The following is a 14,674-nucleotide window of genomic DNA, read 5'->3' on the forward strand; positions in this document are numbered from 1 at the left end:
CAGAAATAAAAACATCATCGTTTTTTCAAAATCAAATAAGACCATACTGTAACATCGACTAAGATAAAGAATAAAATGAAATATTAAAATCAAAATGTATCTCGTTGCATTGCATAGGTACCCTTCTAGTGGTTAAAAAAACATCCATCTACAAAAGTTACTGATATTTACTTATTTATCAAATAAAATTTTAAAATGATATTTAGAAGAATAATTCATTTTTCTTAATTTTATGCAAAATTTGTTAGTCAACATTATTGATTTGAAACTAAAATGTAGATTTTGATGTTTTTTATACTCATTTTGTTTATAGAATGTGTCAAATTTCGAATCATCATTTTGAAAATCTATCCGACTGAAATTCATATTCAAATATTACAAACCGAATCTTGGTTTTTTATGCAAACGAGATTTGTTTGGAAGTTGGAGGATGCAATATGCATGCCCTTATTTATTGGCGATACGATGCATATCACGCTTATTACATGAAATACCTGCCAACCTTGTATTATTGTAATTGAAAATTACTAACCGATTTTTGTAATTGAAAATTATTCGTCTTCACTTACTGGGTAAGACTCTCAATTTTTATTTTCGCTCTAACAGGTAAAATTATTAGCTCTTGCCATATTCATCCGTTAAAGTAAAGTGACTTGGTAAGCGCTTACCCGGACAAGCGTTTGGTAAACGGCACCTAAAGTTTCAAAATTCTGTATTTTGAGACATAAAACTGAACTTTACCAACGGTGAACAGTTTCAATGAGTGAATTTTGAATTACTTCTTACAATCATTTTAAAAATATATATATACTTGTAGTATGATAATAATACAATTGATCTTAAAAATAATTATAAAACAGTGATTTTTAAAATTTTAACGACGCTAATACAAATTTTAAATGTAAAATCACGATAATCAGTGTTCTAAAAGACTCGCCACAATAGTTGTTGTTGCTTAAGACCTGTGTCTGACGCCACGTTAAACTTGTAGCGCGCCGTAACATAATGCATAGTTTTTGTAACGCGATATTTGATCTCTTACCTTCTCAATGCATCAGTTGTTAGTTTTTAATATATATATATATATAACCTAAATTAAATTGTTTAGTAACATTGACTCATTGAGTAATAATAAAAAAAACATATGGTTATATATGATATTAATATTTTCCAGCATAAAACACGCCTTAAAAAAGCCCAACCTCGCTAGTCGCTATGGCTCCTAAGCTCGAGGGTCGGTACCGCCATCAATATCACGTCTCACACCATTTAGAACCTCAAGAGTAACTCTCAAATTTAAACACCACACATACGAACCCCACCCGACTTTAATATTACACGGCAAGATTGAATTCTACATGATCGAAATTCAACTTTGAATGTTTTAATCACCAAGAGTAATCCAGAGTCGAGTTTTCTCAAATCCTCTTTTCACCAAGGCCGAGCCTTTGGAATTTAGAATGGGCTTACGACATAAATTCAAATTAACGAGATCACGAACAAAGCTTACAATACCTTAGTCGGCCGTGGCTACTAGAAATAGCCGGTATGCCGTTTAGCAGCCAAGAAGGCTTTGAGGCTGGAATTCTTCTCTTCAACATCCTTGTATACAGCTTTCCTTCCATGACCTGCCAATAACATGTATTAACCCAACCCCATCACTCTTCCTCCCAATCATCTCTTCATTATTTCGATTCATTTACAAGTTTAAACTGTCCTCCATTTTTTACATGAAACAACCGCTCTACTATTTGGGGTGGAGGTCAGGTCTGTACACATGTGACCTATGAGTGAGGATATACTGGGTTCGTTTGGTTTTAGGTAGCCATATAATATATGACCCAAAACAATATATATGGCCCACATACTTTATACATGAAGTTGGATCAAACTTGAGCGAAGAAACAGATACAATGACCAATCTATATGTGGTTAATCGTCGGGAGGACATTGGAATACCCTTTAGCATATACACAAGCACATAACTGTCCCAAAAATAAATGTCAATAATGAAAAAGACACCAGCTTTAGGAAGATGTAAACATTACACTTTTTAACTAACTACAATACAATTTACCTTTAATAATAGATAAACAAATTTTCTCCAATCTCATAATTAAGGATAGAAAGGGAAAGTAATTACTTTTGAAAGTGGATATTTATTTTGGGACAAACTAAAATAGAAATGTAGACAATTATTTTGGGACGGAGGGAGTAATGAACTTCTAAAACCAAAACAAACGAGCCGGTATATCCCATCCGGAGATGAGGTATGGGGGTCAGATGTACACAGACATCACCTATACCCTACAAAACTTCTACATTTTCAAAATTTGTGTAGTATTTCATTGTTTTATAATGACAAGTAAACTAATTAAGACGAAGGAAGCTAGCGCAATGCATCTCGATAAAGTTCTGCTTGCAAACCTCCATCATTATATTACAGCTGCACACTCCACATGATGGTTGTGGCCCGGGCTCTAAAGACAACTCCTATACGAGAAGAAGGTCCCATAATGCAACACGCAGAGGCCTAGGACCCACTAAACAAAGCCCAACCAAACCAGCCCAATATTACAAGCTTTCTGAAACTATCTGCTTAAATTTCTTTTTCTCGCGCACTTTTTAGAAAGTTTTGGGTCTACACAAGAACAACTGCTCTACTATTTGGAGTAATGGTCAGATCTGCATACATCCCACCGCCCATACCTCACCTCCAAGTGGATATACTAGTCTAGTGTAGTTTTGCTTAGCGAGTCCTGTGCCATATGTCTCATATAAAAGATTACCAAACATACTACCCTTTCTTTTTCTTTAAAAGGAGTACTATTAATTACTAAGTAGAAATAAAAATAGACCTACCTGGTAACATCCACTCGAACTCCAGCTCAAGCAACATGGCGACACTATCCAACTGTATAGACACTGCAATTTGGACACAAAATCATCGGATTACAAAATATTAACAGGAAAATTATCAAAGAAGGTTCACATTGATCAGTGATCATAAAACCGCTTGCACTTGGCAAGCTCCACGGTGTTGCATGCTAATGCACCACAGGGAGAGTAACTACTTTCAAGTAGCAATCAAACTGAAAGAGCTGGTTATATCACCTTAAATGTTGATTATTGTACTGATACAAATGTATTACTGAACCGACTGGCTTTTTACATGATGGCAATCGATATTATTCCACATTAACTGTCCAGAATTTCAGAACATTAATGCCAGAAAAAGTATATCTTTAGCATTAAGTTGCAAAATTTATAGATCTTTTTATACTAAAAAAGTTTAAAGAATGTTAGTCAACAAGTCGGGTCTCAAGATCTTATACCATTACCATTTGTGTTTCAGTTACATTATAGGTATCAATTTACTTCATATATACCCAAAAAGGATAGTTTCAAGTATCTAGGCTCTATGGTTCAAAGGGGATGAGGCCGGGGATGATATAAGACATCGCATAAAGATAGAGCGGCTAAAGTGAAGGGCTGCCACAGAGATGCTGTGACAAGAAGGTCCCCCTAAAACTGGAGAAGATTCTACATGGTAGCCGTTAGACCAACTATGTTGTATGGGTTGGAGAATTGTGTGAAAGGAAGGCCCATGAGAAGAAGTTGGAAGTTACAAAAATAAAGATGCTTACATGGACCTGTGGTTGGACAAGGATTAACTGGATACCAAATGAGGTCTTCCGGGTGGGGTTGGAAGTTGTGCACATCAAAGATAGGTTGAGAGAGGGAATATTACAGTGGTTTGGCTTCATAGAAGACAAATGGCGACTCTGGCGAGAAGAGAGGAAAGTGTGATTGTCGAGGAGGCAAGGAGGGGGTAAGCCAAGGAGGACATGGGAGGAGCAACTGAGGTTGGACATGGTGGCCTTAGACATTTCTGAGGACATTGACCTCTCATAGGAGTAATTTGAGATGCAAGATTATGGTAGCAGACTAGAGGTGGAGATTTGTAGCTAGCGTAGATGGGAGCTGGAGAGGTAGAGGGAGTGGGGTAGTGTTAGTGAGCCGTTGGACTCAAGGGTGTGTGGTTTTTGTTGTTGCTTGTTTCTAACTCGCTTTTCTTGTGCGAGATTCTTTTTGCTGCAAACTTTCTCCGTTTCCGCACATTGGTCTTCACAAAAACAACCGTTTTACCCGTACGGGTAAATGTCAAGTCTGCATACATCAACCCCACCTATGGATTGAGTATATCGGGTTCGTTTGGCTTATATATCACCTTCCTTTTTCCAGATCCTTTTTCTCACTCTTTTAGTAATAGTGGTGGTTGTAGCTATCCTTTTTATCTCCATCCACATCACCCCATTGACTTGAGCATTAAGAGCAAAATTTTAGAGAAACAACTGCATTGGCATTTTTGGCTAAGTAGAAGGTGTATAACAACATTAAAAAGAAAAACAAATACACTGTTCCGAGTTTCCTGTTTCTTCTTAACCAAATTGAAGCACTTCTTTGTTCAATTTAAAACTTTTGAAGATTAAATAGCTATACCTGAATCTTTATTGTACTGCTCAGCAATGTCCAACAAAGATTCCTCAATTGCCAGATGATCTCCCGTGAAAAGTACTTTTAAGGGCTTGTAAAACAAGCAGACCGACCCCTGCCATTACATTGACAGTGCAGATAAAGCATTGATTGTTTATGTATTGCAACAATGAAAGGAATACCATCTCTTTCAGAAATTATCTATCAAAGGCAAGATCATTCTCAATGTCAGCAGATTAGAATTTGGTTGTCTAAAATTCTTTCACCCCAAATTTCACTTCGTTCATAGAAAACTTTGGATAACAAAAGAAAAAAGGAATACCAAACAACTTCAAGCCAGGATTTGGAGAATGGTCATATACATTACCCCGAATTACCTAATCAATAATGTACCCATGATAATTGTATGGTCAAAATGAAATAAGTTAACTTATCTACGCACTTCTGTGTGGCCTGGGGTGTGTATAAGCTGGATATCATCACTAAGACTCCATGGTCCACATCCGGTCAGCTTTGTCTCTACATTGATGGTCGAAACATCTACCTGACAATAAAGAGCTGTATGAGAATTATACATGTACTATTCAATTAATGAGAAGAAACGCATCAATACTTCTCTACCCAACTAGATTTGAGCATAAAAATGAAAGATTGACTCAAGGGAAGTAAAACCAGCCGAAAATAACACTTCCAAGAGATTAGAAGAATATCATAGACAGCCCCATTTGTGACCCACCCCGAAGTACCCAACAAAGTTACAATAGTATGTGCTAGCACCATGTTTGATTAAACATAGATGGGAATACATACATGACCATGCAACAATAAATCTTACAAAGAACATGGAAAAGAGGCGGTGCTAAAAAATAAGACACTTCAAGATATTCCATTTTCAAAAAAATAGACGGCAGAAGGTTGATTAAAGAACTCAAGTTAAAAGAGTAGAGGGCTTATGATTGATTAAGAAATTAGTAGAAGATTGCATCATCCCAAAAATGCATTCCTCAATGGAGATCCCAAAGAGGAATCGTATATGCAGATTCCGCCAAGACTGGAAAACAAACTGAATAGTCATCTAGTTTGCAACTAAGAAAGTCATTCTATGGCCTAAAATAGTCTTCGCATGCCCTGGTTTGATAGATTTGCAAAATCATTTGTTAAAAGTGGCTACCATCAATGTGAAACTAATCATACGTTGTTTAACCCAACTTGAAGAATCCACTCCCGAAGTAAAAGGAAGGTACGTTGACTACCAACGACTTGTGGGAAAATTGATCTACCTGTTATCACACACTAGACCAGACATTCCTTTTTCGCTTCATTTAGTAAGTCAATTCTTGAACAATCCAATTCAATATCATTTAGATGTCGGGCACAGAATACTAAGGTATCTTAAAAATGACTCCAGAACATAGGCTGATTTTCAGAAGATCATCAAATCAAAATATTGAGATACACAATGATGCCAACTAGGCTGGTAAATCAACAGATTGAAGAAATTTGTCTAGATTACTCATATGTTTGGGGTGACCTAGTGACATGGAGGATCAAAACACAAATAGTTGTGGCTGTCAAGAAGTAGTGTTGAATCTAAATATTGTGCACTAGCTTTGGGGATATGTGAAGGCGTGTGGAATCACTGATTGCTTAATAGATTCAAGATTGAAGTTGAAGGGATCTGTAACAATGTTTAGCGAGAATCAAGCCACCATTAGTATTGCAAAGAATCCAGTCTATCACGACAATCGACCGGTAGAATTAAGTTATGTTCCCTCACACTTACAAATTGTGGACATCCTGACCAAGGTTCTTCCAAGAATCAACTTCAAAGAACTCAGCTCCAAACTTGGTTTGTATAACATATACAGCCCAATTTTTTTGGAAGGGTGTCCCAGGCTTTGCCTAGACTAATCCCGGCAAACTGCGAGCATAAGATATCAGCCCCTGATAAACTCAGTGGCCACAATTGTTCTGGACGCCTGAAATCAAACCTGGGATAGATGGGATATTCCACCACATCCCCTTGGGCCTCAACCACTACGCCACAACCCTTGTGCTTATATACAACCCAAATTGATGGGGGGTGTAGAATTATATATATGTACAATAAATGAGACTAACTCTTCAGAATTATATACAACCCAAATTGATGGGGGGGTTTGTATCAATGGATCATAAGAGGGGAATCATTCTCCTTTTAAAAATCTACAACTAGATTAGCAAAAGGGCCAAAAACAAAACCCAATACAATACTATAAAAAACATAGACATACCATGCATCCTATAAGTTGTGAAAGCAGCACCGTGTCTACTATACCAGACACATATCTATGTTTATATATTATACTGGCATGAACCGAAAGCTCTTATCATTCAGTCCACTAAACACACAAAAATATGAATGTAAACTTCAAGGAGAGGTACAGGAAAAAGTACAATTGGCATCCACGATCATATATGCAGTTCATAGAAGTTAGAAGGATGTCATGAAAGCAAAGACAGATATGAAATAGCAAAGTCGTCATACTTCAGTGGAGTGAAGAATTCTTTCACAATTTAACCGCTCTGACCACTTTTGATGATCTGCAACATCATCCCTAATTCAAAAGAGATGTCAGTAGTCGCTCATAATACCGCAGGAGTCAAAACAGTGCTTAAATCACATTATCATACCTGTGTGTGAGAAACATGTATCGAGCTCCACCCATCTTCTCGATGTTGCAAGCCAGCCTTTCTGTGTACCTCGGACTGCAAAATATTATGATAAACCAATTACTTTGAGTAAAGTTGCTTTGAAATCAACATTTCTCATTTATAAGAACTTGAATGGTTAAAAGACCTGTCAATAAGAATGTTCCCTTCAGGATGAACAATCAAATAGGATGTTGCTCCATATGATTTATCAGAGTGATAACCACAATGATACACCCCCTAGAAATATGCATCAATTGGAGGTGAGCATTAACAGCACAAACAAATATATAAATGGTCAGGGGTACTAGCATCATATCATAGGCAAACTAAACTTATAAGGCAAACTACAGGAGCATATCTTCTTCATACCTATTTTATTCAGCACAAGATTCACTTAAAGTAATGACAAAACTCGGTAATTATCAGATAGAAAGGCTCTCATGCTTAAGCTATGAGATCATTATGCAGCAAGCAAAAGAATAATGAACACTAATACGGAAATAAAAGTTAATTCAACCAGCAAGCATTCCAGCCCCAGACCCGATCTCCAAGCAAGCTATGTCAGGTTCCTTTGGTTTGTTTATCATGCATTGCAATTTGCAAATAGACTTCTAGCATTCCAATATTTTTTGAGCCAACAGTTGGTTTTCTCGTATTAGAAACACTTAGAGTGAATATCACTTTTCTGTGACAGCCTTTTAATTGATATGCATCCATTGACTTCATATACCAAGCAAGTAGTTTTTCAACCAGCTATAAAACAAAAAGAGTGTTATATCCAAGAAATGGCGGCGCGGTTTAACACAAATACATTGATGAACACTGACAGGTTGGACCATTGAATAGATTACCGGAATTCTCTCCACGTCAATAGGTATTGGAAATGTCTTTTGAACTTCTAAGATATCATGAGCAGGTTTCTCAGTAGAGATTGAGCTGGTTGGACATGAAAGGAGAGCCTGCAAACAGAATAGAAAAAGAATGTTTCTACAATCATTGTAGATACCAAAATCTTCAAAATTGAAGGGTACATACAATTCCATAGCATGAGCTTGATCCAACAAGAGACGACGTTACATTATTATAAAGATGTCATCTGATAGTTCAACATATTGTCATCCTAAATGCGCCCATCCCAAATATATAGATTTATGAACATATTTTTCCCCAGTATCACACTAGGTGAAATTTTTAAGAGCAGAGGTGATGATAACCCAAATTTATGTTTAATAAATCCCTTGCAAGTATGCTAATTTTGGTATTTGTTTCTTCGTGAATAAGAGTGAAGTTGTGAAGTCTTCTATTTGATAATCACTTACTTAGGTCAATGGATTTTCTTTAATAATCATGTCAACTCACAAGGACAACAATTTTCTGGAGGGAGTATACACTAAACACGAATCTACTTATATTCTCTGTGTTTAGTCACAGGTTTGTATCACTTGCATCCCTCACTAAGTAATAAATAATAACTTTACGTCTTATATGCAAAATGGGGTGTGAACGATTCACTGGATCTGGAAAATATTTGTCAACACATTCTTCATCTCAATATATCACTTGAAAACTGTTATATGACACAATACCTGAAGAGCCTTTAGGCGTTCATCTTGACAGCTTGGCTGCTTTGAAACAGCAGACATGCCATCAACACGGGTGAAGACTTCCTGAATTTTCAAATCAGTAATTATCAATATGAGCAAACTGTTTACCATCATCTTCTACTATTTTAAACATTAAAATGCAGAAAACTTTAAAACAATATATGCAACCCCCATACACGAAAGCTAGCTATAGGTAATGTGGATTCATTGAAATTTTAACACTTCTATCTCTGAACATGATCTTGGAAGTCATGCTCTTTTTAAATCCAAATATCTACTTTAGATATTTATCATCTCATTGATGCATGTTAGGTATGGAAGAAACTTTGCCTACTTTTACAACAAGGAGACTTTGGATCTTGTTCTTTCTCCTAGGAAGGAATGAATCAAACAGCTACCACTAAAATTATATAATCATACCCAAATTTTGAACTTAGGTGACACGAACCTTCCAGCCTAGTGGTAAAGGCTTGGGCATGGCATAGTCATGAACCCAAGTTCGAGCCCTGGGAGGGGAGTGTTGGCGACATTTAAGTGGGGCCATGTTTAACCTCCAAAATTTGCCGGGGATTAGTCGGGCTTTGGCCCGGACACCCTTACAAAAAAAAAAAAAAAAAAAAANGAGTGTTGGCGACATTTAAGTGGGGCCATGTTTAGCCTTTAAATTTGTCCGGGTATTAGTCGGGCTTTGGCCCGGACACCCTTACAAAAAAAAAAAAAAAAAAGAACCTTTACTACTTTGTGTGGCCAGGATGTTAAGGTGAGCATGCAATTTAGAAAATAGACAAGCAACCGACCCTAGAACAAAGTCTCTTTATGACGTCGTTTCAATCTGCACAAGAAGTACCCGATTTTTGCCTACAATAGTTGTTTCCTCAACCAACATGAAAATAGAACTTGGGAGGTTAGTTGATGAAAGCATCAATCAAACTACAGTCCTCTAGACTAGTCCCTTCATCCAATGTTAAGGAGGTAATTATTCCCATAATAGGAACCACATAAGAATACAAATCCAATGTGTGTGGGTGGACTTACAGAGGGTTGACTGTTACTTGCATTGGTAGAAGAATTCACCCCCCAAACAACATTTGAGACAATCCAACTGTTCCTTTTCCAGTCCAAGTATTTTTTTGTGACATCGCCAGTTTGATAATTCTAGCTCCAAACTTATTTGACTAATTGACTTACAAACATAAAAGCGTGACCACACGTGCCACTTGCTCAATCATGGGACCAGATACTAACCATTTTTGGGTTAGAATATAATCCTGATCGGACGCTATTACTCTTTCATGGACTGCTAAAAGCTTGTCATCAAGAGATCCTACAACTACCATTTTCTTTTGGTTTGCAAAATCAATCCCATTTTTAAGCAAGTCTTCAGAATTTCATTTGTGGTTGCACCATCTTCCTCCCAACATATCAACCATGACATCGGTATAGAACCCATCTTCAACACAACAACCTTATTGTATCTCACCCCTGCTAGTGCTTTTACCATGCTTGAAGGAAAGAGTGAAACACCCATTTCTTTGCCACCTTCTCCAAACAAATGCATTTGCAAAATGCAGCCATGGCGGAACCATTGACCAAAGGATTGTGTACCCATAGATGGAAGATAACTATCTTTGTGGAACAATTGCTAACAAATCCATGAAACACACTCATGTTGGGAAAGCTCACTTTAGACAGAAAAAAAACAAGAAAACCCAAAATGGTATAACAGTGACCGATTATGGTTCATGATGGTCTGTATCATGGTGCGGATGAGTGGTAAGTGGACTGGTGGTAGATGGGTGTATGGATGACAGCCAGATTGTCCCAAAATATAAGTTGAATAATAGGGATTCTGTGACGATTTTAGCATTTTAAAGAAGTGATGTTTCCGAATTGAGCAATGAGGTTTTTTTCCTGAAGTTGCAGTAAATTAACAATCTAGCAGCTAAAGTATTTCCTTCAATTAAGAACACCTTGACACGTATGATCATCAACTGTCACGGAACCTGCAAACGATTATGGCTTCTCACTTCATGGCAAGTGTATAATAATTGTCTGTCAACTCTACCTAGGGCCCAACAACAATGAAGCCCAAGGATAGAACTGGGAGAAGAATACTACAAGCAAGGACAAACTGATCACCTATGTAGATATAAAACCTTAAATAAGTCAAAAATATTCATCCTCCTGATATCATCCCAAAATTTATCAAGTTATCCTACCCTACATTCATATCAGTCACATGCTTTTTGAATTTAATTTGCAGAAAAAGCAGGAGTGACAATAGTTTGGCAAAAAAATAATACTTGCATCAATTCAATATCATACAGAAATAGTTGTAGTAAATCGCAAACGTTATTTAACAACTAAATGAAAGTAATTACCGGGGCCATCCAACGACAGGTATCACAATCAATGCACGTATGATCTGCAAATTAGAGAAGGTATCAAACTAGTAATCTTTCTTGTTAACACCTCAGCAATGCCTTCAACATCAAAGTAGAAAAGATATTAATGCTCTGTTCCAAATTATTTTGGGATGGCCGGATGGGGTATTATTGTAATAATGATGTATCTTGTGGTTTGCTAATAAAGTAATGCCAATGCCTACATAAATACACAGCGTGAGTAGCACTGACCAAAAAGCCATTAGAGCATCTCCAACCCTAGCACCATAAATAGACCAAATAGACCAAAGATATGGCTCCACCAAGAGAAACTTAAAATCAGTGAGCAAAAACTCAACTCTGGAAATGTTCTAATCTGAAAAGAAGTCACTTAAGTAGCCAAATAGCTAATCTGCACTTCGAATCTGATATCTAGTTTGAACATTTTTAAGGATTTTGATAGCTACGTCAAATCTTCTAGGAATAACTAAAAATATGTTTAGTATTAATTGCAACGAAACGCCATATAGTTTTTTTAGTTCCCGATCACTAGGTTTAACATCAAAAACAACTGTAGCTATTCGTTTAAGAGATAGAATGAAACTACAAACCAACGAAGAACTCTCCATCAACGTTCTCCGGACGTCGCTTCTTCTTCGATGAAGCTTTCAGTTGTAAACTCTGAGTTTGACTTTTGATTTTGATCATTACCTTCATCGGAGAAAACCGCCATGATTTTGATGATGGTGAAGCACTCATAAGACGATGCTCATAATTCGAAAGGAAACATAGCTTCGATGCCATTGCCATTGCAGCACCTCTTGCTCTCCGGTTACGTGCTAGATCTTGGTAGTACGTGTCTTCAGTTCTATTTTTGTTTTCGCTGTTTGACAAAATCAAGAATTTCAATGCATTTTTAGTCAAATATATTCTAAATTTTAGTCAAACATGAGATTTGTCGTCAAGTGTATAAAGTAAACGAAATTCGTTTTCGCATCTAACATCGTTTCACATGTTTTAAATTCTTGTCGAAAATTATAGAGTTGTCTTCGTGGTGGATGAAATATCATCAGATCCGTTCCTGACATTTTATAGGTTTTGGACGAACGTAAAAACAGGATCCACTACAAGAAACAAGGCAACGACTTTTGTCGTCGTTAAAAGTCAATTTATCATCAAAAATAGTATATAACAACATGTCGTCGCTATAACTTGTGACGGAAACATGTCATTCCTAAAAGATGCATCGTCAAAGCTCATTTTTCTTGTACTAACCCTCACTAAGTACGGAAAAAAATTCAATAAATATATTTCATTAGTATAAAATTGAGTACAAGAAATGATAATAATTTACTGAGGAAAGAAGTCTTAATAACAATAAATATGTGTTATTTTGATACAAAAAGAATTCGTGTGAATGAAGCAATCATGAGGGTCAATGAGATCAATAATAAAGAAGGTTATCAAGATTTTCTAGACAAGTAAACAAATGATGATCAATAAGAATATGAAAGAAAAGATGATCCATTGAGATCTAATAAAAATAAATAATTAATTAAACATATAATACGCAAGCTCAATAAATGATTGTTTGAGCACTTAAATGAGAGCAATAGTAAAATATTTTATGTAGAAGCAAAAATAAATAACAATAGTCAACAAAAACAATTAGAACAAGATAACCAAATAAAAATAGACAATAGAAGCAGAAATTGATAAAAATATCCAACAAAAATATATAAACAATAGCAAGCATATGATCTTAATATTGAATTGTTGAAGCACAAAAACAGTCAAACATATAAAAATAGCAATAGCCAATATCATTAGACCTTGTTAGAGATACAAAAAAATTGGAGAGGCAATAAACAATTCATATAATGAATGACCAATTAATTTTTTTTATTTTCTTCTTTAATGTAATTAGTTGATATATTTTTGGGCCTTTATTATCTACTAAATTCTTTTTTGTCTCTTATTATATGCTACAATTTTTTGTGTTTCTTTAATTTATTAAATTCTTTTATACTACTATTGTATTTAAGAAGAAAATTTTGGGCCCTTGATATTTTTGGGCCCTGGGCGTACCGCCCTCCCCCAGGGACGACCCTGAATATCACGGATTTAGGGCTCTTTATTAAACACTTATTTGGTAAATGTTTATCGGAGAAATTTCCTCATCGGATGAACATGAGAGAGGCAAAAAAAATTACCGGGTAAAAGCGATGAGAAAGATGGAGAGGCTTACCCGGTAAGTGAGGATAGCGACTCTTACCCAGGTAAGTGCTTACCCAGTAACTTGTTGCATTCGATATGTTTTAATATACTAAAATCTTACACATCAAAATTAAATTATAGCGTTAACTCCTATCAGTAAGCGCTTACTGGTAAGCATTTGGGTAAACGGCCCCTTAGTCTTTTATGTTCATTTGTTATAATAGACGTCTCCATGTTAGCATTTTGTTCAGAAATTTGGTACATCGTGTGGCTATTATTATATCTTTTTGTTGTATGTAAAGATAAAATGTTCGTTTAGAAAACAAAAATAACCTTAGGATTTCCCTAATTCTCCCTTAGGAAGAGCGTGAAATTAAAGCCTGATTTCTTCCCTTCAAACAAAAGATTTGGCGACCAATGTTCGATGATGACCCAACTCAGACAATGTCATCACCATCGTTGAACTCCCCTCGTCCCTTGTCTAAGGTCTTGCAGCCACCACCTGCATGATCCACAATATAGGTATCTGGGACGCAATTTCCTTTCAAAGAGAAGAGGGTGAAGGAGGGGTTGGAAGTAATTCTCATGGCGCTCATTTGGGTGTTATGGACGAATCGCAATGCGCTGGTTTTCAACAAATTGTTAACATTGATAATTAGAGGGCTGTAACTTGTATTGATTTTCTGTATTTTACAATGAAAAGAAAGGCCCTTTTTATAGGCACTACAACAGATAAATAAAAAGGAAATACAGGGCTGTCAAGGAGCTGTAAAGGAGGAGAAAAGATCGTTGATTGATCACTGAATTCTGGGAAAAGATGCTGATCATTGGATGATCCCATGAATTCCTCAATCATAATATTTTCCTTTTTTAACACAAACATCCAAAAAGCCCGGTGGTGATTTTCAAGAAGATCGTGTTTTTTTTGTATAAATGGATTAGAATTAGATCGAAGTCTTGTAATAATCTTGATTGGAATGCTTGGTGTATCAACCCTTTATCGGCTTTGTTGTAAGTGCTAGTCTCTTGCTAGCCTTCGATGGTCCTTAATAAAGTTGTTGTTTCTAAAAAAAATAAATTCACCCTCTTAATACAGCCATATACGCTTCTAACTCCATACATGTTAATGCTCTTCTTATCTTGATTGCATCGTCGGTTCTGACAATTCTTTATGTTCATTTTTTTTTCATCTTTGTTTTTAATTTAGGGTTTGATCTATGTTTTTTTTTTAATTTTAGGGTTTGATTTAGGTTTTAAGGTAGGATTTGATTTGTGTTT

General features: G+C 36.1%; 1 protein-coding gene across 1 annotated transcript; it reads right to left on the reverse strand.

Annotated features, from left to right (window-relative positions):
• Positions 1 to 1,287: 1,287 nt before the first annotated feature.
• Positions 1,288 to 12,023, reverse strand: LOC112502763. The gene is made up of 11 exons (XM_025106768.1): positions 11,791 to 12,023; positions 11,177 to 11,220; positions 8,778 to 8,858; positions 8,043 to 8,150; positions 7,337 to 7,428; positions 7,171 to 7,245; positions 7,025 to 7,094; positions 4,940 to 5,041; positions 4,504 to 4,612; positions 2,863 to 2,925; positions 1,288 to 1,628 (listed from the first exon to the last, which is right to left on the reverse strand). Exons 1-11 carry the CDS (start codon positions 11,987 to 11,989, stop codon positions 1,534 to 1,536), a joined length of 1,038 nt encoding a protein of 345 aa, XP_024962536.1. The 5' UTR covers positions 11,990 to 12,023; the 3' UTR covers positions 1,288 to 1,533.
• Between the last annotated feature and the right edge of the window lie 2,651 nt (positions 12,024 to 14,674).

Source organism: Cynara cardunculus, unplaced genomic scaffold (assembly GCF_001531365.2).
Source record: "Cynara cardunculus var. scolymus isolate 2C unplaced genomic scaffold, CcrdV1 Un_Scaffold_1888, whole genome shotgun sequence".
NCBI classification, from domain to species: domain Eukaryota; kingdom Viridiplantae; phylum Streptophyta; class Magnoliopsida; order Asterales; family Asteraceae; genus Cynara; species Cynara cardunculus.